The sequence below is a fragment of the Schistocerca serialis genome, chromosome 1, assembly GCF_023864345.2.
Source record: "Schistocerca serialis cubense isolate TAMUIC-IGC-003099 chromosome 1, iqSchSeri2.2, whole genome shotgun sequence".
NCBI classification, from domain to species: Eukaryota; Metazoa; Arthropoda; class Insecta; order Orthoptera; family Acrididae; genus Schistocerca; species Schistocerca serialis.
Window position 1 is genome coordinate 846,283,921 of NC_064638.1, and position 27,285 is coordinate 846,311,205.

Sequence of the window (27,285 nt, forward strand, 5' to 3'; positions counted from 1 at the left end):
GACAGTTGTTCTGATCAAAATTGAGAAGTTTCTGAATGAACTTCAATGACACATCTCTTGCCCACAACATCAGAAAAAATTGCATGACGCAAGCTGACCGGTATGCCAACATCCTCAGCAACTTCTTTTATGGTAATCTGACTATTTTTCATAAACAATTTTCTTCACACCTTCGACACTATAATCTGTTGGTGATGTGCTGGGGCATCTGGAGCAGGTTTGCCATTGGCATCTTCTCTGCCATCTTAGAAGACCTTTTACCACTTGTAAACTCACTCACTCTCTCTCTGTTTCCTCCTTAGAGCAGCTCACCATATGCCACTTTCAACTTTTCAAGTGTTTTAGAGCACTCGATTCCATCTTTCACACAAAATTTGATGCAAATTTTTTGCTCCATTTTTATAATAATCTAAAATCACCGAGCACACTGAAACAGGTGTAACCTTTCTATCTGTCAAAAACAAATGTAGTATGCTGTACATTTTAAACTGTAAACATAAGTTCGGGACATGTGCACCTATATATATATATATATATATATATATATATATATATATATCAAAAAAGAAAGATGATGAAACTTACCAAACAAAAGCGCTGGCAGGTCGATAGACACACAAACAAACACAAACATACACACAAAATTCTAGCTTTCGCAACCAATGGTTGCCTCGTCAGGAAAGAGGGAAGGAGAAGGAAAGACAAAAGGATATGGGTTTTAAGGGAGAGGGTAAGGAGTCATTCCAATCCCGGGAGCGGAAAGACTTACCTTAGGGGGAAAAAAGGACAGGTATACACTCGCACACACACACATATCCATCCACACATACACAGACACAAGCAGACATTTGTAAAGGCAAAGAGTTTGGGCAGAGATGTCAGTCGGGGCGGATGTACAGAGGCAATGATGAAGTTGAAAGACAGGTGGGGTATGAGCGGCGGCAAATTGAAATTAGAAATTAGCGGAGATTGAGGCCTGGCGGATAGCGAGAAGAAAGGATATGCTGAAGGGCAAGTTCCCATCTCCGGAGTTCTGACAGGTTGGTGTTAGTGGGAAGTATCCAGATAACCCGGACGGTGTAACACTGTGCCAAGATGTGCTGGCCGTGCACCAAGGCATGTTTAGCCACAGGGTGATCCTCATTACCAACAAACACTGTCTGCCTGTGTCCATTCATGCGAATGGACAGTTTGTTGCTGGTCATTCCCACATAGAACGCTTCACAGTGTAGGCAGGTCAGTTGGTAAATCACGTGGGTGCTTTCACACGTGGCTCTGCCTTTGATCGTATATATATATATATATATATATATAAAAATAAAAGATCTATAATCTAATATACATTTCCCAGGCCATTTGAAAAGTCACTTTACTTTCTGAACAGCCCTCGTATACATAACAGTTACTGTACGTAGCAAGAATTCCATAATCTGTCGACCAAGAAAAATGATCTGAGACAGTTTAATATAAAGTGTATAACCAGAATTTTACTTTAACTAAAAATGAAATGTTGAAACTCTAGCAGCCTAAAGCAAAAACAATTAGTATGAAATATACTCAAAACTGTATTTTCAGAGAATACAATGTGAGGCCTTTGCAACAGAAATGAGTGGTAACTGTCTAAGTCAGAAGTATTTTTAACAACAAAAGTGATTTAATCATTCTACATGTCTCATCCTCCGCATCAAGATGCAAATACAAACCTGCAAAATTAATAAAGAACCCAAATCAATACAATATATTCTTAAGTTTGCTACAAAAGACATGATTTGTTGAGTTTCCACACCTGCCTATAAAGTTTGATGTGCTTAATGTCATGGAGTTTTCAGATACTGATTAATCTAAGTTAATATGAAAAAAAGATATAAGAGAAGTAGTACAGAGGAAACAATGCACTTTGCCTAACTGACATGCCTACCTTCTTTAGAACAGTGACATTTATACTGCATCCACAGTACAAAGAACCACTGAACGCTGTCTGCATTTATACACGTTCCTGCAATTCTTATGTTTTACATACTTTACTCTGAAAATTTTTAGATGCTGATACTGTATTTTCTCACAGCACAATAAATTATATGTATCAATTAATAGAAAAGATACATGTTTTGTTTCTGTACAAAACCATTATACATCAGAAACCATTTTCCAAGACTGAAATCAATGAATCTCTATCTTTGTGTTTCAATATGCCTTTGAAAAATAAAGTGTCTAGACAATTCCAAGAATTCCTTGTAAGGGCAAAATTTGAGTGGAATTATAGACAGAAAAATAATAAGAATGGAAGAAAGTATTTAATGTTTAGTGAATTTTTAGCTCTTAACCATCTTAGAAATTAACACATTCACATTCATGAACTGTAGTTTACAACCAAAACTGTCAACAGACTTTCTTCAAATGTGTACCTGAAATGAGGGTGACATGTAAAGCTGTGCAGCTTCAGAGTGACTGTATTAGTATGAGTGCTCTAATGATGAAGTGCAAATTAGAATTTCCATTGTCACAACTGTAAAACTTGTGTGCATATAGGCTTTCTATTTTGAGCCACTTTCCAGCAAATTACTGTATGTGCATTACTTTGTTTTTAATGAGAGACTGCTGGAAAGTATTAAAATGTAGTTTTGTCACCATACTGGTTTTTTCCTCTTTCCACTGAGCAAAGTAGCCACCGAAACACAAAATTTTCATGTACACCCTTCCTTCCATCTCCTACTACAGGCTGTAGAGCAGCCCACAATTACATTCAACAAAAACAACTCCACCAATGGGACAAAGGTGCAACAGACTTGGCACAAATGCAGATACGCATATAGCATCACATCAAATTACTGTAAATTATTTGTCACTCATGAGAAATGTTAAACAATGGGAAATACAAGATGGAATATGACAATATTATGAAAAGAACAATTGCTGAGTCACAGACAAGTACAACAAAAAGACTGTCAGAAAGTAAGCTTTCAACCAAAGGGGCCTTGATTGGAAATAAACAACACACACACGACCACAGTCTCTGGCTCTGAGTCCAGTCTGGCCTTGTTGGCTGAAAGCTTACTTTCTGACAAGTGTTTTCATTGTGCCTATCTATGACACAGCATCTCCACTATATGATGTGTGTTGCTTTATAAAATGTCAACTAGTTCCAGTGGTCGTTCCACTACTTTCTACAGAGCCACAGAATTGTTAAAAGTAGCTAAAAGTCTGACTAACCAAGAAAATTTGGCTAAAATCCCCTCAGAGTGCAATGTTATGTTGAAAAGATACTTATGCTCACCATGTTCATCATTGAAATCTATATCCATATCCATAAGAGCTGGTGCAGAACTTCTAAAACCTCTGGAATTTGGAAGTATGTTGTCTTTATTTCTTGGCCAGCTTTCTCTATTTTTGTTTGTGCTCAACGTTACCTGCCCATTGCGATTTGTTCTTCTTGTAATGTTGGCATTAACTTGGGAGCCTGGTCTGCCCTACAGGGAGAAAGAGCTCACATACAAAAATCAGACACAAAATTATGATCAATATACTATTTAAATATTTTTACTGCTACAGTAAACACTATCACATTAACACAATACACCAAGAGCCCAATAATCCATGTTAACGTGGACCTGAGTGTATGGATCAACCAAATTATAAGATTTTGGTGGAAACGACAGTTCGACTAATTTACAATGCCCACTGCATTACTTACACTTGACTCACTGCAAACTGACAACTTATTTCCAAAATTACACTTAAAACACAAAGAATCACTTTCACAAAATAATGATCCTGGTACCTCTGTTTCTGAATTCACATTCACTTTTTTCCTGGAAACATACGAACAGGTAACTGGCAGTGGACATGTTGCATGGGTAGAGTACCAGCATTTACCTGAAGGTTGAATGTGAAACTCCTGAAAAATACTTCAGGGATGGTCAACAGTAGGATTTGTGCCTGCATCGTCTTGCAGTAGAAAAACACAGGTTACATGGGTAGTAATATACCAGAAACAGAAATGTTCCTTCTAATTACAACAGAATATTTCAGACCCCCCCCCCCATGAACCATGGACCTTGCCGTTGGTGGGGAGGCTTGCGTGCCTCAGCAATACAGATGGCCGTACCGTAGGTGCAACCACAACGGAGGGGTATCTGTTGAGAGGTCAGACAAACGTGTGGTTCCTGAAGAGGAGCAGCAGCCTTTTCAGTAGTTGCAGGGGCAACAGTCTGGATGATTGACTGATCTGGCCTTTTAACATTAACCAAAACGGCCTTGCTGTGCTGGTACTGCGAACGGCTGAAAGCAAGGGGAAACTACAGCCGTAATTTTTCCCGAGGACATGCAGCTTTACTGTATGATTAAATGAGGATGGTGCCCTCTTGGGTAAAATATTCTGGAGGTAAAATAGTCCCCCATTCGGATCTCCGGGCGGGGACTACTCAAGAGAACGTCATTATCAGGAGAAAGAAAACTGGCATTCTACGGATCGGAGCGTGGAATGTCAGATCCCTTAATCGGGCAGGTAGGTTAGAAAATTTAAAAAGGGAAATGGATAGGTTAAAGTTAGATATAGTGGGAATTAGTGAAGTTCGGTGGCAGGAGGAACAAGACTTTTGGTCAGGTGACTACAGGGTTATAAACACAAAGTCAAATAGGGGTAATGCAGGAGTAGGTTTAATAATGAATAGGAAAATAGGAATGCGGGTAAGCTACTACAAACAGCATAGTGAACGCATTATTGTGGCCAAGATAGACACGAAGCCCATGCCTACTACAGTAGTACAAGTTTATATGCCAACTAGCTCAAGATAAAAGAAATTATTCAGGTAGTGAAGGGAGACGAAAATTTAATAGTCATGGGTGACTGGAATTCGTCAGAAAAGGGAGAGAAGGAGACATAGTAGGTGAATATGGATTGGGGGGAAGGAATGAGAGAGGAAGCCGCCTTGTAGAATTTTGCACAGAGCATAACTTAATCATAGCTAACACTTGGTTCAAGAATCATAAAAGAAGGTTGTATACCTGGAAGAATCCTGGAGATACTAAAAAGTATCAGATAGATTATATAATGGTAAGACAGAGATTTAGGAACCAGGTTTTAAATTGTAAGACATTTCCTGGGGCAGATGTGGATTCTGACCACAATCTATTGGTTATGAACTGCAGATTGAAACTGAAGAAACTGCAAAAAGGTGGGAATTTAAGGAGATGGGACCCGGATAAACTGACAAAACCAGAGGTTGTACAGAGTTTCAGGGAGAGCATAAGGGAACAATTGACAGGAATGGGGGAAAGAAATACAGTAGAAGAAGAATGGGTAGCTCTGAGGGATGAAGTAGTGAAGGCAGCAGACGATCAAGTAGGTAAAATGACGAGGGCTAGTAGAAATCCTTGGGTAACAGAAGAAATATTGAATTTAATTGATGAAAGGAGAAAATATAAAAATGCAGTAAATGAAGCAGGCAAAAAGGAATACAAACGTCTCAAAAATGAGGTAGACAGGAAGTGCAAAATGGCTAAGGAGGGATGGCTAGAGGACAAATGTAAGGATGCAGAGGCTTATCTCACTAGGGGTAAGATAGATACTGCCTACAGGAAAATTAAGGAGACCTTTGGTGAAAAGAGAACCACTTGTATGAATATCAAGAGCTCAGATGGAAACCCAGTTCTAAGCAAAGAAGGGAAGGCAGAAAGGTGGAAGGAGTATATAGAGGGTTTATACAAGGGCGATGTACTTGAGGACAATATTATGGAAATGAAACAGGATGTAGATGAAGACGAAATGGGAGATAAGATTCTGCGTGAAGAGTTTGACAGTGCACTGAAAGACCTGAGTCGAAACAAGGCCCCGGGAGTAGACAACATTCCATTAGAACTACTGATGGCCTCGGGAGGGCCAGTCATGACAAAACTCTACCATCTGGTGAGCACGATGTATGAGACAGGCGAAATACCCTCAGACTTCAAGAAGAATATAATAATTCCAATCCCAAAGAAAGCAGGTGTTGACAGATGTGAAAATTACCGAACTATCAGTTTAATAAGTCACAGCTGCAAAATACTAACGCGAATTCTTTACAGACAAATGGAAAAACTGGTAGAAGCCGACCTCGGGGAAGATCAGTTTGGATTCCGCAGAAATGTTGGAACACGTGAGGCAATACTGACCCTATGACTTATCTCAGAAGAAAGATTAAGGAAAGGCAAACCTACGTTTCTAGCATTTGTAGACTTAGAGAAAGCTTTTGACAATGTTAACTGGAATACTCTCTTTCAAATTCTGAAGGTGGCAGGGGTAAAATACAGGGAGCGAAAGGCTATTTACAATTTGCACAGAAACCAGATGGCAGTTACAAGAGTAGAGGGGCATGAAAGGGAAGCAGTGGTTGGGAAAGGAGTGAGACAGGGTTGTAGCCTTTCCCCGATGTTATTCAATCTGTATATTGAGCACGCAGTAAAGGAAACAAAAGAAAAATTCGGAGTAGGTATTAAAATTCATGGAGAAGAAGTAAAAACTTTGAGGTTCGCTGATGACATTGTAATTCTGTCAGAGACAGCAAAGGACTTTGAAGAGCAGTTGAATGGAATGGACAGTGTCTTGAAAGGAGGATATAAGATGAACATCAACAAAAGCAAAACGAGGATAATGGAATGTAGTCGAATTAAGTCGGGTGATGCTGAGGGAATTAGATTAGGAAATGAGACTCTTAAAGTAGTAAAAGAGTTTTGCTATTTAGGGAGTAAAATAACCGATGATGGTCGAAGTAGAGAGGATATAAAATGTAGACTGGCAATGGCAAGGAAAGCGTTTCTCAAGAAGAGAAATTTGTTAACATTGAGTATAGATTTAAGTGTCAGGAAGTCGTTTCTGAAACTATTTGTATGGAGTGTAGCCATGTATGGAAGTGAAACATGAACGATAACTAGTTTGGACAAGAAGAGAATAGAAGCTTTCGAAATGTGGTGCTACAGAAGAATGCTGAAGATAAGGTGGGTAGATCACGTAACTAATGAGGAGGTATTGAATAGGATGGGGGAGAAGAGAAGTTTGTGGCACAACTTGACTAGAAGAAGGGATCGGTTGGTAGGACATGTTTTGAGGCATCGAGGGATCACAAATTTAGCATTGGAGGGCACCGTGGAGGGTAAAAATCATAGAGGGAGACCAAGAGATGAATACACAAAGCAGATTCAGAAGGATGTGGTTGCAGTAGGTACTGGGAGATGAAGAAGCTTGCACAGGATAGAGTAGCATGGAGAGCTGCATCAAACCAGTCTCAGGACTGAAGACCACCGCAACAACAACATTTCAGACCCAGTTCCTCATTTTTTTTTCTTCAAAAATCACTGAACTACAATGGCGTAATAAAGTATAATCCAAACCAAAACTTGCCCTACCGGCAAATATTCGACACTCTTTGTTAGCTTCAGTTTATCACACTGTTTCTCTTTTACTTTTCTGGAAGTATAAAATGCTTGTGAAATGAAATAACACAGTAAATGTAACTCAACCACATTAACAGCAAAAACATTATGAGCTATACGCATTAATACTATAAAGACAAATGTTTCTTGCTTGGAATATTGGCATGATCTACTAAAACATGCTGTCCACTGAAAGAATAAGACTGTGCCTCCTATACACACCAGTGTTTACTTTTAAAACACTTCCCCTAAAAATCTCATTTGATAGTTATAACAAGGAAACATAACACAACACCCAAATCTGTCAATGTTCAAAGAATTTAGAGTTGGTGAAACATAATGCACATAGTAATTTTACCAAAAGCAAACAAAAGACCACTCTCATCTTGAATTTAATTTGTGTTTCTGCCTTGAAAGTACTGTACATATATCACTCTGAAATAACAACAGATCACTATTACTGTTCCATATATCTGCTGCACACAGATGACCCGAAGCAGCTTAATGAAAAATCTTAAGTTGAAACACAGTCATAATCTTCAGCAATGACACCAACAAGGAATTTGGCTTAGACAAGTGCACCACACTGGCACAACAAAGGGGTAAAATATCAAATTGCTGGCATCAAAATGCCAAATGAAGAAGCCATGAAGGGTCAACATGCGGGGAGCAATGCCAAAAGATCTTAATGGCCACTTCAAGACCATTTCATTGATATAATATCCATCTGCCACTACAAAAAGCGAATTGGCTACATGACTTATCCACCGATACATTACGTAGTCTTATAGACTTGGGAAGTATGTGAATAATGATAAAATTTGAAAGACAGCACAATGATCTCATTTGCTGTGTTTATTGCTATTCCAACAATAACAGTAATATGTATTCCACTCCGTCAAACTTCTTCAGCTAGCACAAACTACAGTAACGGTTGGTTGGTTTAAAAGGTTGTGTGTGTGTGTGTGTGTGTGTGTGTGTGTGTGTGTGTGTGTGTGTGTGTCTGGGGGGGGGGGGACAAACTGCGAGTCATCGGTCTCTTGTTCCCAGTGAAACAATTACCCAAGGGAGAGAAGAAAAAGACGTATGGCACAATAACAGGAGAAAGGAAGAACCAGAAGAATGACAGGAGGACAACAAACACTACAATGGACAAAACACGACAAGAAAACCACAGAGATACACAAGAAACAGAGAGAAGAGATTAAAAACGAAACAAGAAAGACTACCATGGCTGGCTGACCTTGAGAATAAAAGGAGAAGCCTGCCACCCTGCAACACATTAAGACCTCCACCCTAAGAGCCCTAGGGTAGAGGACAGAGAGGGACAAAGGACATGCGCTAAAACTCAGATCAAATGATAAAACCCATGAATAAAATGTAAAACTAAAGCAGCTGTAGAGGCATTGTCACCTAACATCGAAGGTAGGGTGCTGGAAAAGTTAAAAGTCCGCCGCAGAGCGCCTAAAAGTGGGCAGTCCAGCAAGAGGTGGACAACTGTCACTTGGGAGCCACAGCGACACCGAGGTGGGTCCTCACGACTGAGGAGGTAACCATGTTTGAGCCACGTATGGCTAATTCAGAGCCGACAAAGTGAGAAGCCCACACGGAAGACTTCCACACATTCGCAGTCTCTTTAATGACACGCAGTTTGCTGTCTCCCAAAGCTGAAAAACCTTGCGGTGTAAGACAAGAGTGCAGGTAAGTTTCAGAGATGCCTATCTCCAGGAGCGGTTTCCGCACAGCCTGTTTGGCCAGCCTGTCAGCATGTTTGTTGGCTGGGATTCCAACTTGTCCTGGGGTCCACACAAACACCACTGAACGACTGGACCGTTCCAGGGCAGATAAGGACTCCTGGATGTTTGCTACCACAGGATGGCGAGGTTAGCACTGGTCTATAGCTTGTAAGCTGTTCAGGGAGTCGGAACAGAGAAGAAATGACACACCATAACAGGAACAGATGTACTGAAGTGCACGAGGTATGGCCACAGGCTCTGTAGTGAATATACTGCAACCAGCAGGCAAGGAATGCTGTTCAATATGGCCTCTGTGGACATAGGCGAAGCCAACGTTACTATCAGCCATCGAGCTGTCGGTGTAAACAACTTCAGAGCACCAGAACATGTCAAGAACCGAGAGGAAGTGACAGCGGAGAACGGCAGGGTTAACGCAGTCCTTAGGGCCATGCAAAAGGTCCAGGTGAAGCTTCAGCCGAGGTGTACACCACGGAGGTGTACATGAATGAACCTCAAGTAGAGGTGGTAAAGGGAAGGACTCCAGTTCAGAGAGAAGGGATTGCACGCAAACCGCAATCTTGAGCCCTGACCTGCGCCGCCGATGCGGGAGATGAACTGACGCATGTGGGAAAAGGAGACGGTAATTTGGATGCTCAGGAGAATTACAAATGTGTGCAACATACCTAGCAAGCAGTTGCACATGTCGGATCCGCAATGGAGGGACTCCAGCCTCCACCAGAGCACTGGTCACCAGACTAGTTCTAAAATCTCCTGTCACTAGGCGAACAACCCAGTGGTGCACTGGATAGAGTAAACGCAACACTGAGGGCGCAACCGAACCGTAAACCAGACTCCCATAGTGAAGGCGGGATTGAACAAGGGGTCTGTAGAGCTGCAGCAGCATAAAGCGATCTGCACCCCAGTTGGTGTTACTCAGGCAGCGGAGAGCACTGAGGTGCTGCCAGCACTCCCGCTTAAGCTGACGAAAGTGAGGTGGCAAAGTCAATTGGGCATCTAAAACCAGTCCTAAGAGTCAATACGTCTCCACTACAGTGAGTGAATCGTCATTAAGATATAGTTCAGGTTCCGGATGAACGGTGGTACAATGCTGAGAGAAGTGCATGACACACGACTTTGCGGCTGAAAACTGGAAGCCGTGGGCTAGAGCCCATGACTGCGCCTTGCAAATGGCTCCCTGTAGGTGCTGCTCAGCAACTCCGTACTGGAGGAGCAATACAAAATGCAGAAGTCATTCATATACAGAGAAGGGGAGACCAACGGCCCTACAGCTGCTGCTAGGCCGTTGATGGTCACCAAAAATAGAGATACATTCAATACAGAACCCTGCATAATGCCATTCTCCTGAAAACGGGGGAGAACTATGGGAGGCACCAACTTGGACACGGAAAGTATGGAACGACAGGAAGTTCTGGATAAAAATCAAGAGCAGGCCCCGGAGACGCCACTCGTACAATGTGGCAAGGATATGACGTCACCAGGTCATGTCATATGCTTTTCATAAATCAAAAAAGACGGAACCCAGGTGTAGGCGTCTAGAAAAGGCTGTTCAGATGGCAGACTCAAGGGACGCAAGATTGTATGTGGTAGAGCGACCCTAGTGGAAGTCACCACCTGACTCCAGGACCCAACCCAACCACTGACACATCATACGTTCCAGCTTACAGAGAACGTTGGTGAGGCTGATGGGCCTATAGCTGTCCACAGGAAGTAAATTTTTACCAGGTTTTAGCATCAGAATGATGGTGCTCTCCCGCCATTGCGATGGAAAAGGACACCTTCGCACCAGATCCAGTTGAAGATGATGAGGAAATACCGCTTGTAGTCAGACAAGAGATGTTTAATCATCTGACCGTGGACCTGATCCGGCCCAGGAGCTGTGCCGGGGCAATGTGCAAGGACGCTGATTCTCCGAAGCAGAGGCTGGAGCTTAGTGCTCAGCAATCGCGTTTGCGTCTGTAGACAGTACACCACTGATGTTAATGCCGGGGACATCTGTTGGGGGTCCAGTACCCAAAAAGATGTCTGATCTTCATCCAGACTTGGGAAAGTGATGTATGGCACCTAATGGTCAACATGTACCTCTCCCAACACTTATTTTCTTCATTTTATAAGCTGGTGAACGCAGGCACGGAGCCGCTTAAAGGGTATTAGGTGCTCTAGGGAAGGGTGCCACTTATGTTGCTGAATAGCTCGCTGACATTCTTTAATTGCCTCAGTGACTTCCAGCAACCACCAAGGGATTGTCTTTCCCTGGGAGCACCCTGAAAAATGAGGGATTGCATTTTCCCCACAGAAATTATCGTTGTAGTGACCTGCTCAATCACAACATTGATGGCACCATGTGGAGGAGATTCAACTGTGACAACAGAAGTGAAGGCTATCCAGTCTGCCTTGTTTAAAGCCCATGTGGGTAGGCATCCGTGGAAGTGACACCGAGGGAGTGACAGGTAGATGGGTAAGTGGTCACTACCACACAGGTTGTCATGTGCTCTCCAGTGGACAGATGGGAGAAGTCCTGGGCTGCAAATTGATAAAGCAATGGCCAAGCAACTACCAAGAGCCACACTGAAATGTGTGGCAGCCCCAGTATTTACGAAGCAGAGGCCGAGGTCGAGTTGGGACAAATTTTCGACATCTCTGCCATGCCCAGTAAACATGGTGCTACCCCACAAGGGGCTATGGGTGTTAAAATCTCCCAGAAGTAAGAAAGGTTTAGGGAGTTGATCAATCAGTGCAGCCAATATGTTCAGGGGAACCGCACTATCTGGGGGGAGATACACATTGCAGACAGTTATTTCCTGTGTCATCTGTATCCTGACAGCCACAGCTTCAAGAGGAGTTTGAAGGAGCATAGGTTCACTACATACAGAGTTCAGGTCACAAACGCAAACTTCACCTGACACACTATTATATTCACTATGATTCTTGTAATATCCCCTGTAGCTGCGAAGGGCAGGGGTCCGCATTGCCGGGAACCAGGTTTCCTGGAGGGCAATGGAGAAAGCAAGTGTAAAGCTTAACAGTTGCAGGAGCTCTGCCAGGTGGTGGAAAAAACTGCCAGAATTCCACTGGAGGATGATGTGATCGTGAGACTGTGAAGGCATGAAACACTCAATGAGGCAGTCTACAGCTCAGGATCACCTGCTACCACCGACTTATTTCCTGAACAGGCTATAACCATTGTGTCCAAGTGTCTGGCGAGATCTAGGTCCTCAGCGGATGCCAAAATCTTCACCACGTCCTCTTCGACGCAGAGCTTGTACGCAGCAGTGGCGTGGGTGCCACCACAATTTCCTTGGTCTTGGGGGTCTTCTTTCTGGATTTCTCTTGCTGATCCTTGGGTTTCTCTGGCTGGGAGGGCTTCACTGATTCAGTCTCTGGGACTGAGGATGATCGTGAAGCCCTAAGACCAGCTACTTTTGGGCACATCAGCCATTAGTGGGAGTCATCTTTCCCACTATGAGAAACCTAGGGACCCCTCCCTAGCCAGAGAAACTGAACGAGACTTACGATTCTCTGGCTGAGAAGTGAGAGACTGATGTCCCTGATGGTTTGGGGACAGTGCTCCTGAAGTAGGTGGTGTGGGAGCAATGAGGGAGATGGGGGGGGGGGGGGGGGGGGGAGGAGGGGGAAAGTGCCTCCACCATCATGGCGGCAGGTGTAGCCTTCTGGCTCTGAGAACTGACTGGAACTCGCGGAACTGATGGGGCTACAACTGTTCTCATAGCGGCAGCATAAGAGAGGGTCAGTCACAGGATGTAGGCACTCAAATTTCCTCTTGCCCTGAGAGTAGGTAAGTCGGTCCAGGGTCTTGTATTCCATGATTTTCCTTTCTCGCTGTAAAATCCTGCAGCCTGTTGAGTAAGGGGGCACATGGAGTACTGGGATGGGATGGACGTCCACAATCTGGTTTCTGTAAATAGTCTTTCACTCCCTGGATTTTACCCCTGTCACCTTCAGAATTTGGGAGAGTATGCCAGTCAACATCACCAATAGCTTTCTCTAGTCTAGAAACACTAGGAACCTAGGTTTGCCTTTCCTTAACCTATCTTCCAAGGCAAGTCGTAGCCAGTAATGCCTTGCATGTTCCAAAATTTCTGTGGAATCAAAACTGATCTTCACGGAGGTTGACTTCTACCAGTTTCTCCATTCGTCTATAAAGAATTTGTGTAAGTATTTTGCAACTGTGACTTATTAAGCTGATAGTCTGGTAATTTTCACATCTATCAGCACCCGCTTTCTTCAGAATTATTATATTCTTTTTGAAATCTGAGTGTTTTTCACCTGTCTCCTACATTTTGCTCACCCGATGGAAGAGTTTTGTCATGGCTGGCTCTCCTAAGGTTGTCACTAGTTCTAATGGAGCCTTGTCTACTCCCGGGGCCTTGTTTCGGTGTAGGTCTTTCAGTGCTCTGCAAAATTCTGCATACAGTATCGTATTTCCCATTTCATCTTCATCTACATCCTCTTCCATTTCCATAATATTGTCCTGAAGTACATCGCCCTTGTATAGACCCTATATATACTCTTCCACCTTTCTGCTTTCCCTTCTTTGCTTTGGCCTGGTTTTCCACTGGAGCTCTTGATATTCATACAGGTGGTTCTCTTTTCTCCAAATGCCTCCTTAATTTTCCTGTAGGCTGAATCCCATCTTTACCCTGGTAATATATGCTTCTACATCCTTACGTTTGTTCTGTAACCATCCTTGCTTAGCCATTTTGCACTTCCTGTTGATACCATTCTTGAGACGTTTGTATTTTTTGCCTACTCCATTCACTGCATTTTTATATTTTCTTCTTTCATCAATCAAAGTCAATCTCTCTCTTGTTACCCATGGATTTCTACTAGCCCTCATCTTACCTACTGCTGCCTTCACTATTTGATGTCTACCCATTCTTCTTTTACTATATTTCTTTCACCCATTCTTGTCAATGGATCCCTAATGCTCTCTCTGAAACTCTCTACAACCTCTGGTTCTTTCCGTTTATCCAGGTCCCATCTCCTCAGATTCCTCACCCCCCCCCCCCCCCCCCCCCCCCTCTCTCTCTCTCTTTTGCAGTTTCTTCAGTTTTACTCTACAGATCACCACCAATAAATTGTGGTCTGACTCCACATCTGGCCCTGAAAATTTCTTAAAATTTGAAACATGGTTCCTAAATCTCTGTGTTACCATTATACAATCTATATGAAACCTTCCAGTGTCTCCTGGCATCTTCCACATATAAAACCACCTTTCATGTTCTTAAACAAAGTGTTAGCTATGATAAAGTTATGTTCTGTGCAAAATTCCACCAGGCAGCTTCCTCTTTCATTCCTTACCCTCAGTCCATATTCACCAACTACTTTTCCTTCTATTCCTTTTCCTATATCGAGTTCCAGTTCCCCACAAATTAAATTTTCGTCTTCCTAAATTATTTGAATGATTTCTTTTATCATACATGTCTTCAATCTCTTAATCTGTGGAGCTAGCTGGCATATAAACTTGTACTGCTGTGGTAGGTGTGGGTTTCGTGTCTACCTTGGCTGCAATAATGCATTCACAATGCAGTTCATCATAAGTTATCTGCATTCCTTTTTTTCTTTAATTCATTATTAAACCTACTACTGCATTATCCTCATTTGATTTTGTATTTATAACCCTGTATTCACCTGAGCAGAATTCCTGTGCCTCCTGCCACCAAACTTCACTAATTTCCACTATATCTGATTGCAATCTATCCATTTCCCTTTTTAATTTTTCTAACCTACCTGCCCCATTAAGGAATCTGACATTCCATCCACACACTGATCTGCAAAATGTCCTGATAATGACATCCTCCTGAGTAGTCCCCATCCGGAGATCCAAATGGGGGGCTATTTTACCTCCGAAACATTTTCCCCGTAAGGACGTCATAATCATTTAACCATACAGTAAAGCTGGATGCCCTTGGGAAAATTACGGCTGTAGCTTGTCCTCACTTTAAGCCATTCGCAGCATCAGCACAGCGATTCTGTTCTGGTTGATGTTACAAGGCCAGTTCCATCAATCACCCAGACAACTGCCCCTGCAACAACTGAAAAGGCTGCTGCCCCCCTTCAGAAACCACACATTTGTCTGGCCTCTCAACTTATACCCTCCGTTATGATTGCACCTACGGTACGGCTATCGGTATCACTGAAGCACGCAAGTGTCCCCACAACGGCAAGGTTCATGGTTTGTGGGAGATAAGTTTAATGAAATGCATTATGTTGAGAACAGGTTATACTATGAACAGCAACACAAAAATATACATCATGGGTAGTAATCAAATTAAATGAGATGCTGTGGGAATTAGTATCAAGATATACACATTAACAGTAGCAGGTAGGTTTTGTTATTTGGACAGGGAACTACCTGATGTTGGCCAAAGCAGAGATTATGTAAAATGTAGATCAGTAATCCAAACACATTTCTGGAGAGGAAAAAAATAAATAAAAAAATTATAAAAATGAATGTATTAAATGTCACCAATTTAAATGTTAGGAAGTCTTTTCTGAAGCTATTTGTCTTGTATGGAAGCAAAATGTTGACACTGAACTATTCAGTCAAGAAGATTATAGAATCTTTTTGATCTATAGAAGAATGCTAAGTATTGATTGCAGTAGGTGTACTCCAATTAATAAACATATCTGTTAGAAAAACACTGTAAGTTCAAGAAAAATTGTCTCCCAAAGTAATTACTGCAAAAGATTCGTTTTTGGAAATTTTTTCTCTATTAGAGTCTTTGTGGATGATGTTAAATTTAGTTCTCAGAACTGGATCGTTCTCAAGAGTGGACAAATATTGTGCCTGAAGGTTTTCCTCAATATTTAGGCAATTTTAAACTCTTATCCCAAAAAGGCTGTTCACTGAAGGCCTAGTACAAACAGCATGTTTTTCCTCCAGTAGACACTGTGATTTCATTCTGGCATATTTAAAGCAAGCCCAAAATGATTGAAGATATTCCTAAAAGAAACTATTGCTTTCTGAGTTCAGCAAATTGCTATTTCATAATTGTAAAACATAGTTTAATTGAAAAGAAATCCTATTACATAGAGTATCTTAAAACAATGATCAGATCTTTTGAGCGAACATGTTAAATTCAGCCAAAACCATTTTAAGAGTGTCTGATGCTGATCCCAGAACACTCTACACAGGTCAAAAGTGGCTTTTAGCACTGCCACACTCACTCTGAAGGAAATGATATTCCCATTACCATGAAAGCGTAGCCAGGCAATGCAGTTTCTGTTTCTATTTATGTTTTTGTGGTGCTTAAAACGGATGTCCAACTATCAAAGCAGGTGGCTAAAGTAACATTCCCAAATTGCAAATTGGTTACCAAATGAATCATATGCTAGCATTCTGTGAAAAAAATTATTTGTCAATGTTGCTACAATTTAAATTGGGCATAAAATTATCAAAAAAGCACAATCAAGAAATTTTACTGTTGATCCAAAAACATGATTCAGAGAACAGGCTGCTTATAGAGAACAGGCTGATTGTGAATAGTGAGTGTACCTCCTAAATGGCCTGTGGAAAAAGCATTATTACTAAAAAAAGGTTAATCAGAGCATCACATGATATTTCAAAAATGTTACCAACCCATGACCTTTTACTGTAAATGCACAGATTGACCAGTGAATACCACTTTACTGTTTATACAGTCAATATTTTGCACCATAATGAATGTTTGTCATGTTTTGGTGGCAAATGAGCACAAATCAGTGTTAGAATTCTGTTTCCTTTTGGGTGTTTGCATCCCTTGACTTGACAGGTCCTCTAGCACCATCACATGCAAATTTAAAATTTAACTATATACCAAAATCTCAATAATGTTGCCACAATTTACGAGTGTTCTTGAAATTTTTGTGATCACCTAGTTACACAATTTTCTGCAATTCAATTGTCCTCTATTTCACAGCAGTTCTGTCACAAAACCATCAACAGCTTCTGTGTTGAACCACTGACTTGCCACCATGCATATGTTCATGCCTGATATTTGTTGAAAATCAACATAACAAATCACTATGGTGCTATTTCATTTCAAATCATGAATGTCCAGAGTGAATATGTCATCACTATTTCAAAGTTTGCTGGAAAAAAAATCCCTAATGATACCTCTCCAAAACTACAATATTTTGCTTTTCTGGTGATTTGTTGAAACTCTACAGACCTCTCCTAAATGAATAATTACTTTACAACACTATAAGTGAGCTGGAAAACAATTCATAATTTTGTTTGAAAGCATTTTATAACAATAAGGAGATATAGAATATATACAACCATTTTTGTTTTCATGATAATTATTAACATATTATTATTTTCTTCTGTCATGATTTTACTTCATGACTTTCCATTAATAAAAACAGCTTCCAATATAACAATCAACACTGCACTCTTGAAAACAGTTCGTTTGGTTTTTTCATCTGCTTCTCATTGAACTTTTATAGCAAGCTGAATTTGCACATATACAAGGATGATCCAACAAGAGTAGTATCTGAAAAATGGGAACTGCACACTGACCTTTTGATGATGGTCATTTGAAATCATTAACAAGACCATGAGGTGTCAAAGGAGATGGTTGTATCTTGCAGCTCAAGACACACACTTATTATCTGTCCCACTCACCACTTATTGTTTTACACACCAGAAATGAAGTGGCTTACTAGAAAGTCTTTGATTGCAAACTGTAGTCTCTGCATTTCATTTCATGCACAGTAACAGGCTGCATTTTGCAGAGAAGCATTCTCACAATGTATGTACCACTCTGGGATCAACTTATTTGTGACTTGACTGAATTCCTACTGAATTTCATTGGCGCCGGTGGCGACACCTACAACGTCCTGACATGAGGAAAGTTTCCACCTGATTTCTCATACACAAACAGCAGTTGACCGGCGTTGCCTGGTGAAACGTTGTAGTGATGCCTCGTGTAAGGAGGAGAAACGCGTACTATCACGTTTCCGACTTTGATAAAGGTCGGATTGTAGCCTATCATGATTGCGGTTTATCGTATCGCAACATTGCTGCTTGTGTTGGTCGAGGTCCAAAGACTGTTAGCGGCGACATCGCGGTGAACGCAGTTTGAAGTGTGTATTCGTCTTTGCCGTACTGGCGTATCGCCTGGGGTTATGGTATGGGGTGCCATTGGTTACACATCTCGGCCACCTTTTGTTCACATTGATGGTACTTTGAACAGTGGACGTTACATTTCAGATGTGTTACGACCCGTGGCTCTACCCTTCATTCGATCCCTGTGAAACCCTACATTTCAGCAGTATAATGCACGAACACATGTTGCAGGTCCTGTACGGGCCTTCCTGGATACAGAAAATGTTCGACTGCTGCCCTGGCCACCACATTCTCCAGATCTCTCACCAATTGAAAACATCTGGTCAATGGTAGCCGAGCAACTGGCTTGATGAACTGTGGTATCGTGTTGAAGCTGCAGGGGCAGCTGTACCTGTACACGCCATCCAAGCTCTGTTTGACTCAATGCCCAGGCATATCAAGGCCGTTATTACGGCCAGAGGTGGTTGTTCTGGGTACTGATTTCTCAGGTTCTATGCACCCAAATTGCGCGAAAATGTAATCACATGTCAGTTCCAGTATAATATATTTGTTCAATGAATACCCGTTTATCATCTGCATTTCTTCTTGGTGTAGCAATTTTAATGGCCAACAGTGTATATTACACACTTCACAAAGTTTTGAAGATGATGCTTGTGTAAAAGTTGTTTCAATTTCTACCACTTTTCTTTTCGCAAACTGTTCTCTTCTTGTGCTTCTTACTTTTCCTGGACATTTAAGGGGAGATATAGTAGGGGCTACAGCAGAAATGCAAACTTTCAACGCATCACTCCCAGAAATATAAACACCTGCACTGTCTTCTTCAGTTTCACATTCGGGTGCTGGTGGTAGTTCGCATGGGTTGTCACTAAATTTTTTCTTGTAGTGAGTGTAGTAATCCCTGCACAATGGATGTGACGCCAATACCATTACTGGAGGACCATAATATCACTGCAATTCCTCTGACAAACTTCCAACAACTATGAAGTATTTTTCACTTTTCTGAAATACCACTTTCTTGTTGTTTTTTCACAGTTCACATATTTCACTCTTTCACTACTGTATTTCCTCGCTGACATCTTTTCTTACAAAAAGTTCAAGCCGACTACAAAACTCAATGCAGAATGTTTTATGTGCAAGTTCTCATTCTTCTGGTATAAACAGATCACTGGGAAGTGTTGTCAACATGCATATTTTACACAAGAAATTCAGTGATGCGAAACATGCAGAATGTTGAAAATTTTTTAACACTTTACACAGAAAAATATTGTTCACTGTTTCTGCACTGACTACGAACATATTAACCTAACGTTTTTTGTTTAATTCTCGTAAGTACTCAGATGGGGCTTTTTGAGTAAATAATTTGTAAAAACTCAAACATGGAACTTATAACATTTTTTAGTAATAAATATTTCCGTAATACAAACTGCTGGAGCAGAGAATATATTGTTTATATTATTTATAATTATATCAGTAGAAACTGGTAATATGACAGAAAACATAGCGTTCTGTGACTTTCCAAATTAGGAAAAAAAAAATAACTTTAATTCCGTGTTTTAATCTTAAATTGTAAATTAAACAAAGCCCGTAAGTGTGCAGGTGTCAACTAAATTTCAACACATTGCAAGGGAGCTTTAATGCGAAACATCTGCCAGGTCTCCAGTACTCTTAGTTTATTAGTTACAGTTTTTGCCTTCTACTGTTTTAAGAGTTATTTACAAAATATACATTTGTCAAATAGCCATACCATTTACAAAAATTAAAATAAAACAAAAATACTTTATTTCTTACCACTTTGATATAAATGTCTAATACACATTTATTCCAGAGAAGTTCATAACCATGAGTTGACATGACCTGTATAATTTGCGATATTACCCTAGGTACGTACAGTTTCCTTAATGTTTTTTCAAAGAAAATCTTGCGCAGATCCAGAACAAAGAAAATATTTTTCTGCAAAATTTTAAAATTTATGATTTTTTGAAGTAACAGGGTCCCTGTCTATTTGTGTGTTTAAGAGGCATAGTCTCACATTTAGTAACTAGTGTAGAGTTTTGATGCCTGTATCGCTGCTATCATTTGTTTGGCTCGAAAAGCCAACAATCACTGTGGAAAGCTCTGTCAGGTTCCATCCCCTATTCGAGAACCAAAGGAAGAGTATATCGGTTGTTTGTGTCTGAAAGCATGGAGTGAAATGGTGTCAGTGACAGACTCAGTGTTTTTGTACCACCTTTCTTGTGTGTTCTTATAAAGTGTGGTAATGCAAATCCCTGTGCAACAGACAAGGTTAGTTTTCGTCATTTTTATTTACCTATTGGTTTCATGCTAATTTTAATAATAGGACGGACAGGGACTGTGCATTCCACGTGCAGACTTAAGAGTTGGTCACAGTTCAGGAACAGCCAAGGATGTTGTTATCTGCAATTAGCTTTCTGCAGACTGCTACCTCAGGGTGTTGTGGCAGCAGGGAAACTGACACACTCGATGGGAAAACTCGTGTGTCATTTATTTTTTCCACGCAATGTACTGCCTAGACACCTTCCAGCATACCCAACTTGGAGCAGCCACACTCACCACAGAGGAAACCAGCAAGTTGTCAGGCATTTGCGTTGCTCAAAATGGAGAGTCAATATGGAGATTGGTCATTTGTCCTCACTCATTCACCCTGTGAGCGGACACATGGCTGCTCCTTCAGCAAGGTCCAAGAAGGCACATTGGGGAAGGGATCTGCTACTTATCAGGAGCTCTAGTGTTAGGCAGATCTTGGAACCCTTTAGGGAAATAGTATCCAAGGTTTGAACGGAGTTCAATGTATGCTCAGCATATGTACATGGAGGGAAAGGAGGGGGGGGGGGGGAGGGAGAAGCAAGGGGAGGGGGGGAGGGGGGGAGGAGGAGGAGGGAAGCCATGTCTGAAAGGAGGTAGAGGCATTAAGGAGGCATTCATCTGAGATGTGCAGCAGCCTGCGGCTATGAACATTGAAGAGTGTAGTCATCTTCAAGTTGAGCCTGATGTCAGCATCAATGACACCTATCGTGTCGGCACCAATAACACCTATCACTTGAAATCTGAGACCATCCTCAGTTCATACAGGCAGCCACTAAAAGTGTTAAAATACTGTTGGCCTCACTCGTGAGGTACAAACAGAGCTCAGAATTTGTAGTATCAAATCCAGAATTGACGGAGGTACTCGGGTTTTCAACCTGAGTGGAGAGTGTCAACCAAAGCCTCTGTCAATTCTGTGACTGTCTTGGCTACAGACTTCTGGAACTCCGTTATGGGGTGGAGAATAGGCGTAGCAATGCAAAACTCAGTAAATCACTCAAAGGACGGTATTTTTCAGTACAGGTATTTCGTTCATTCCAAGCAAGTGTCCATTCGTGACATTGTCCAGACACGAGTTGACTAATCTGAATGCATTTTAGCAAACTAATAGTTTCTCTCAGGTGATAAAATTTATCGTTATGAAACACAAGATCTTTAAGTTTATTCAGAAACCGGAAATATTTAATTAGTAATTGCATGTCATAATTTATCTGTTTAATATAAAGGTGTTTTGATTTTGTATGCAAAACAAAGTGTGAAAGTGTGAATTTGTGTGTGGCTTTTACTCCGAGACGAGTTATCACTTAGAGTGCAAAAGTGTGCGTGTACAGTTCGTTGACCTGTGCGGTGAATTTTATTTTTTATGATTTTGACTCAGATGGACACAAATCCAGTTCCAGTTAGACTTTACGTGAGACCAAGTTATTACAGAAAAGTCGTTTGGCCCATTAGGGAAAATAAACTTGCGGGCTCGATTTAAAATATGTTACACGCCAGTGCGTAATCTAACTGTCCTACACATACAACAGTTACAAATGCACTTGGACTTAATGCACTAAGTTGAAAGTTAATTTTGAGACAAGGGACAAGTATCGATTTTGACAAAAATGACCGAAAGTTTATTTAAAATATCGAGGTCCAGTTTTAATTGAGACACACATTACCATGTTGATTATGTTGCCTAGCAACACTTTAATGCAGCTTAATTAATTTATCTGAACTATTCGCAACGCAGCAAGTCCAATTACACACACAATGTTACACATGACTGCATGAGAGTTTTTCTTTCCATAAATGCTAATAAACTTGCAGTTTCTAAAAGTTAAATCACCAACTGTTGCGTAACTTCACTGTATCACTACGGAACTTATTATATTGTCTCTCTTCATCAAGAGATCTCAGGAATCCGGGACAAACAAGAAGATGACTAAAAGAAGAAGCATCAGTAAAAATATATGGCGCCACAGCATGGGGCCCGAAAAGGATATACTAACTTCAGGTGCAAGGCACGAGCTTCGGCCTATTGGAAAGGATAAGGAATGATGACAGATTTGGGTTGAGGGGGCGCTAGACATCATGGTCATCAGCGCCCTGACGAAAAGTCAACATGAAATCTCATGGGTGGGGACGAAGGCTGTCGCCACATGCGGAGCAGTTTATAACATACTAAAGTCTGCCGCCCTTCCCTACTAGTTTAGGGATGAGGCCTGACAGTTCACAAATTTTCACCACTCTGTTAACACTGGTATTGGTATCTGCAAGGATGGTGGGCAGATCTCCAGCAAGACCGAAGGCTGCCCTAATATCAGTATACAGGACACACACAGCCACAATGCGCTGAACTGAAAGTGGCACGCCACAAACTTCACAGATTGGTGGATCCTCCCACCGGAGTAGGAAGCCATGTGTGAAAGGACCGATGCGCAGTCGGGTAAGCAAAACCTCCTGCCAGTGGTGAGGCTGACATGAAGCCGCCAAGTCTTTGTGGTCGATTTGAGCAACCACAGTTTGTTGTCTGACACCTGCAACCATTCAGTCTCCCACTGACGCATGATGCATCTGTCAGAAAATGAGATAATGGCGTGCAATGGGATGGGACACTGATGGCGAGCACCATCCCAACATGCTTCCTCGGCAGCTTTGTCAGCCATGTCATTACCCTATATCCCAACGTGGCCAGGGACCCAGCAAAAGATCACCTCCTTGCCAGGGCATTGGAGCTGCTGTAAGTAGTCATGGATGGGCTAAATCAGCGGGTCTACTGGATACATTTGGTGAAGTGCTTACAGTGCACTAAGAGTTTGAACAGACAAGAGAACTAGTACGGTGATGTCTGGTAACCTTCTCCAGTGCCATCAGAATGACATAATTCCGCATCATAATGTGTACATTGTTCTAGAAGACGCACTTTAAAAACCATATCAGGGAGAACCACAAAACAACCAAGAGCATGCTCCTGCTGGGACCCATCTGTATAAATGATGATAAAACTATGGTACATACTTAAAATAAACGAAAACAAAGTTGTAAAAACTACATCTGGAGTACAACTTTTTGTGTACTGTGTTAAGCTTAAAATCACTTTGGACAGTGCGTTCCATCCCTGGGTGTGTATTTTCATGCCGGAGAGATCCAGATCCCTGAGACAGTCTGTAGCACATGTACCAAATGGCTGGGTCACTTGGGGCCGATTCCTGAATAGTCATTCGAAAATGAGTTGCATCACTGAACTAAATGCCAATGACTGAGGTGACACTGCGATTTTCAGCGCCTGTCGGGCCAAAAGGATAAATCACCGAATCCAGAGGGGTACCTCACCAGCTCCTGCAATGAACCATTACACCAACAACCCGACAACAGCTTTCGCATCCCGTAACTACCCTCCCGACCTGGTACAGCAGCAAATAACCAGAGCCACTTCCTCATCCCCTCAAACCCAGAATCCCCCACAGAAGAACCACAAAAGTGCCCCACTTGTGACAGGATACTTTCCAGGACTGGACCAGACTCTGAATGTGGCTCTCCAGCAGGGATACGACTTCCTCAAATCCTGCCCTGAAATGAGATCCATCCTTCATGAAATCCTCCCCACTCCACCAAGAGTGTCTTTCCGCCGTCCACCTAACCTTCGTAACCTGTTAGTTCATCCCTATGAAATCCCCAAACCACCTTCCCTACCCTCTGGCTCCTATCCTTGTATCCGTCCCCGGTGTAAAACCTGTCCCATGCACCCTCCCACCACCACCTACTCCAGTCCTGTAACCTGGAAGGTGTACACGATCAAAAGCAGAGCCACGTGTGAAAGCACCCACGTGATTTACCAACTGACTTGCCTACACTGCGATGCATTCTATGTGGGAATGACCAGCAACAAACTGTCCATTCGCATGAATGGACACAGGCAGACAGTGTTTGTTGGTAATGAGGATCACCCTGTGGCTAAACATGCCTTGGTGCACGGCCAGCACATCTTGGCACAGTGTTACACCGTCCGGGTTATCTGGATACTTCCCACCAACACCAACCTATCCGAACTCCGGAGATGGGAACTTGCTCTTCAATATATCCTCTCTTCCCGTTACCCACCAGGTCTCAATCTCCACTAATTTCAAGTTGCCGCCACTCATACCTCACCTGTCATTCCACAACATCTTTGACATCTCTGCCCAAACTCTTTGCCTTTGCAAATGTCTGTGTGTGTGTGTGTGTGTGTGTGTGTGTGTGTGTGTGTGTGTGTGTGTGTGTGTGTGTGCGCGTGCGCGAGTGTGTGCGCGCGCACGAGTGTATACCCATCCTTCCCCCCCCCCCCCCCCCCCCCCCAAGGTAAATCTTTCCGCTCCCAGGATTGGAATGACTCCTTACCCTCTCCCTTAAAACCCCCATCCTTTCGTCTTTCCCTCTTCCCTGATGAGGCAACAGTTTGTTGCGAAAGCTTGAATTTTGTGTGTATGTTTGTGTGTATCGACCTGCCAGCGCTTTCGTTCGGTAAGTCGCATCATACATATCACCAAAACAAATACTGGCAAACAATACTCACAGTATTTATGACGAATAGGCAAATCTGCACAATAAGGGAAAAATGCACAATCAATTCTGTAGTGCGCTTTTATAACAATAAATCAGCACCTGACGGTTGACTAGTGAAACCTTTTGAACACAGTAGTACATCACGATGCACACATCGACTAGAATATTGCCAACCTGCAATAAGTAACTTCAGCCGTGAAACCGACAAATGTTGTAACCCAAATTACAGAGAAATAATCTTTATTAAACAAATTACGAAACACATTCGTCGAAGAACTGGAAGAATTGTGCATTCACTTCATTTTTCTGTTGACAAAACAATATCAGACGAAGACACAACACTTGCTCCAGACAGAAGCGCAAGATGCACAGTGGAGAAGCAGCGATGAGGTTACCAGCTGATATGTCACTCAACCCGACACTGTACGCAGCTCGTTTGAAAAGCAAAAAAGAAGAAAATGACCGAGCAGACTATAGCTACGTATATGACTCTGTGGAGGTCACAGTTCTATCCGTTTTCTATCGGAACTGGCTGCAATCCCTGCCTTGTGCAGCCAGTTGAAAGGGCTTCTCACCAAATAGTGAAGTGTTTTGTGTGTGTGTGTGTGTGTGTGTGTGTGTGTGTGTGTGTAGTGCATCGCGCCAGGAAGTGAAATTCAAACAAATTCATTGACTTTTGGAGATTCATTTAAACAGGCAATTTATGTTAGGCCCCCATTTATAATTACTCATGTAAAATTTGAAGTGAAGTGTACGTTACAACTTGTGTTATCAATCTTGGAATGCCTGGACTAAGGTATAACAGCACAGTACACAATCCTACCACGCTCCAGTGAATGCTGTAACGTCTTCGGTCTTATTGCGACATTACAGATTGGGGGGCAGCGTAGCGATGCAAGGGGTAACCAAATTTGATCAGTAAATCACTCAAAGGACAGTATTTTTCAGTACAGGTATTTCATTCATTCCAAGCAAGTGTCCATTCGTTACATTGTCCAGACACGAGTTGACTGTAATCTGAATCCATTTTAGCAAACTAATAGTTTCTCCTCTCAGGTGATAAAATTTATCCATTACGAAACACAAGATCTTTTAAGTTTATTCAGAAACCGGAAATTTTTAATTAATAATTGCATGTCATAATTTATCTGTTTAATATAAAGGTGTTTTGATTTTGTACGCAAAACAAGGTGTGAATTTGTGTGTGGCTTTTACTCCAAGACAAGTTATCACTTAGAGTGCAAAAGTGTGCGTGTACAGTTCGTTGACCTGTGCGGTGAATTTTATTTTTTATGATTTTGACTCAGATGGACACAAATCCAGTTCCAGTTAGACTTTACGCGAGACCAAGTTATTACAAAAGAGTTGTTTAGCCCATTAGGGAAAACAAACTTGCGAGCTCGATTTAAAATACATTACACACCAGCGCATAAGTGAGCTGCCATGTAAATCACGTACAATAGTTACAAATGCGCTTGGACTTAATGCATTAAGTTGGAAGTTAATTTTGAGACTAGTACCGATTTTGACAAAATGAACCGAAAGTTTATTTAAAATATCGAGGTCCAGTTTTAATTGAGACACATATCACAACGTTGATTGCGTTGCCTAGCAATACTTTAATGCAGCTTAATTTATCTGAACGATTTGTGATGCAGTAAGTCCCATTACACACCCATCATGTTACACATGACTGCATAAGAATCTTTTTCTTTCTATAAATGCCAATAAACTTGCAGTTTTTAAAAGTTAAACCACTAACTGTTACGTAACTTCATTGTATCACTACGGAGCGTATTATATCGTATCTCTTCACCAGGAGATCTCAAGAAGCTGGGACAAACAAAACTATAACTAAAAGAAGAGGTATTGGTAAACAGGTATGTCACAGGTGCAATAAACAGAGGAAGCAGCTACTCGTGTAGCTGAGTACTTGGGGAGTACACACAAGGGTTTCTTAGGCTAGACAATAGTTTGACCAACAGTCAGAATTTTAGCAGTAAACTGCCGAAGCATACACTGAAGTTCTTGACTTAATCCTTCTGGAATGCTGTTGCACTCAAATTATACTTGGAACGAAGATGCTGATGAAGCTGAAGTAGAAAGGTCTGGATTATTTAGTAATGGATGGAAAGTATATTGAAAAAACAGGTTAGCTGACACAAAAAGGGAATGAGGGTGTTCACTGCATTATGCAAAAAA

The 27,285-nt window shown here is 41.6% G+C and overlaps 1 protein-coding gene across 1 annotated transcript in view; it reads right to left on the reverse strand.

The window, feature by feature from the left end:
• The window catches only part of LOC126485086 (uncharacterized), a 67,273-nt gene that overhangs the window by 31,164 nt on the left and 8,824 nt on the right, over positions 1–27,285 (reverse strand). The window contains exon 3 of the mRNA XM_050108695.1: positions 3,275–3,467. Coding sequence (XP_049964652.1) covers positions 3,275–3,467 — 193 coding nt within the window. The remainder of the gene's footprint in view (positions 1–3,274; positions 3,468–27,285) is intronic.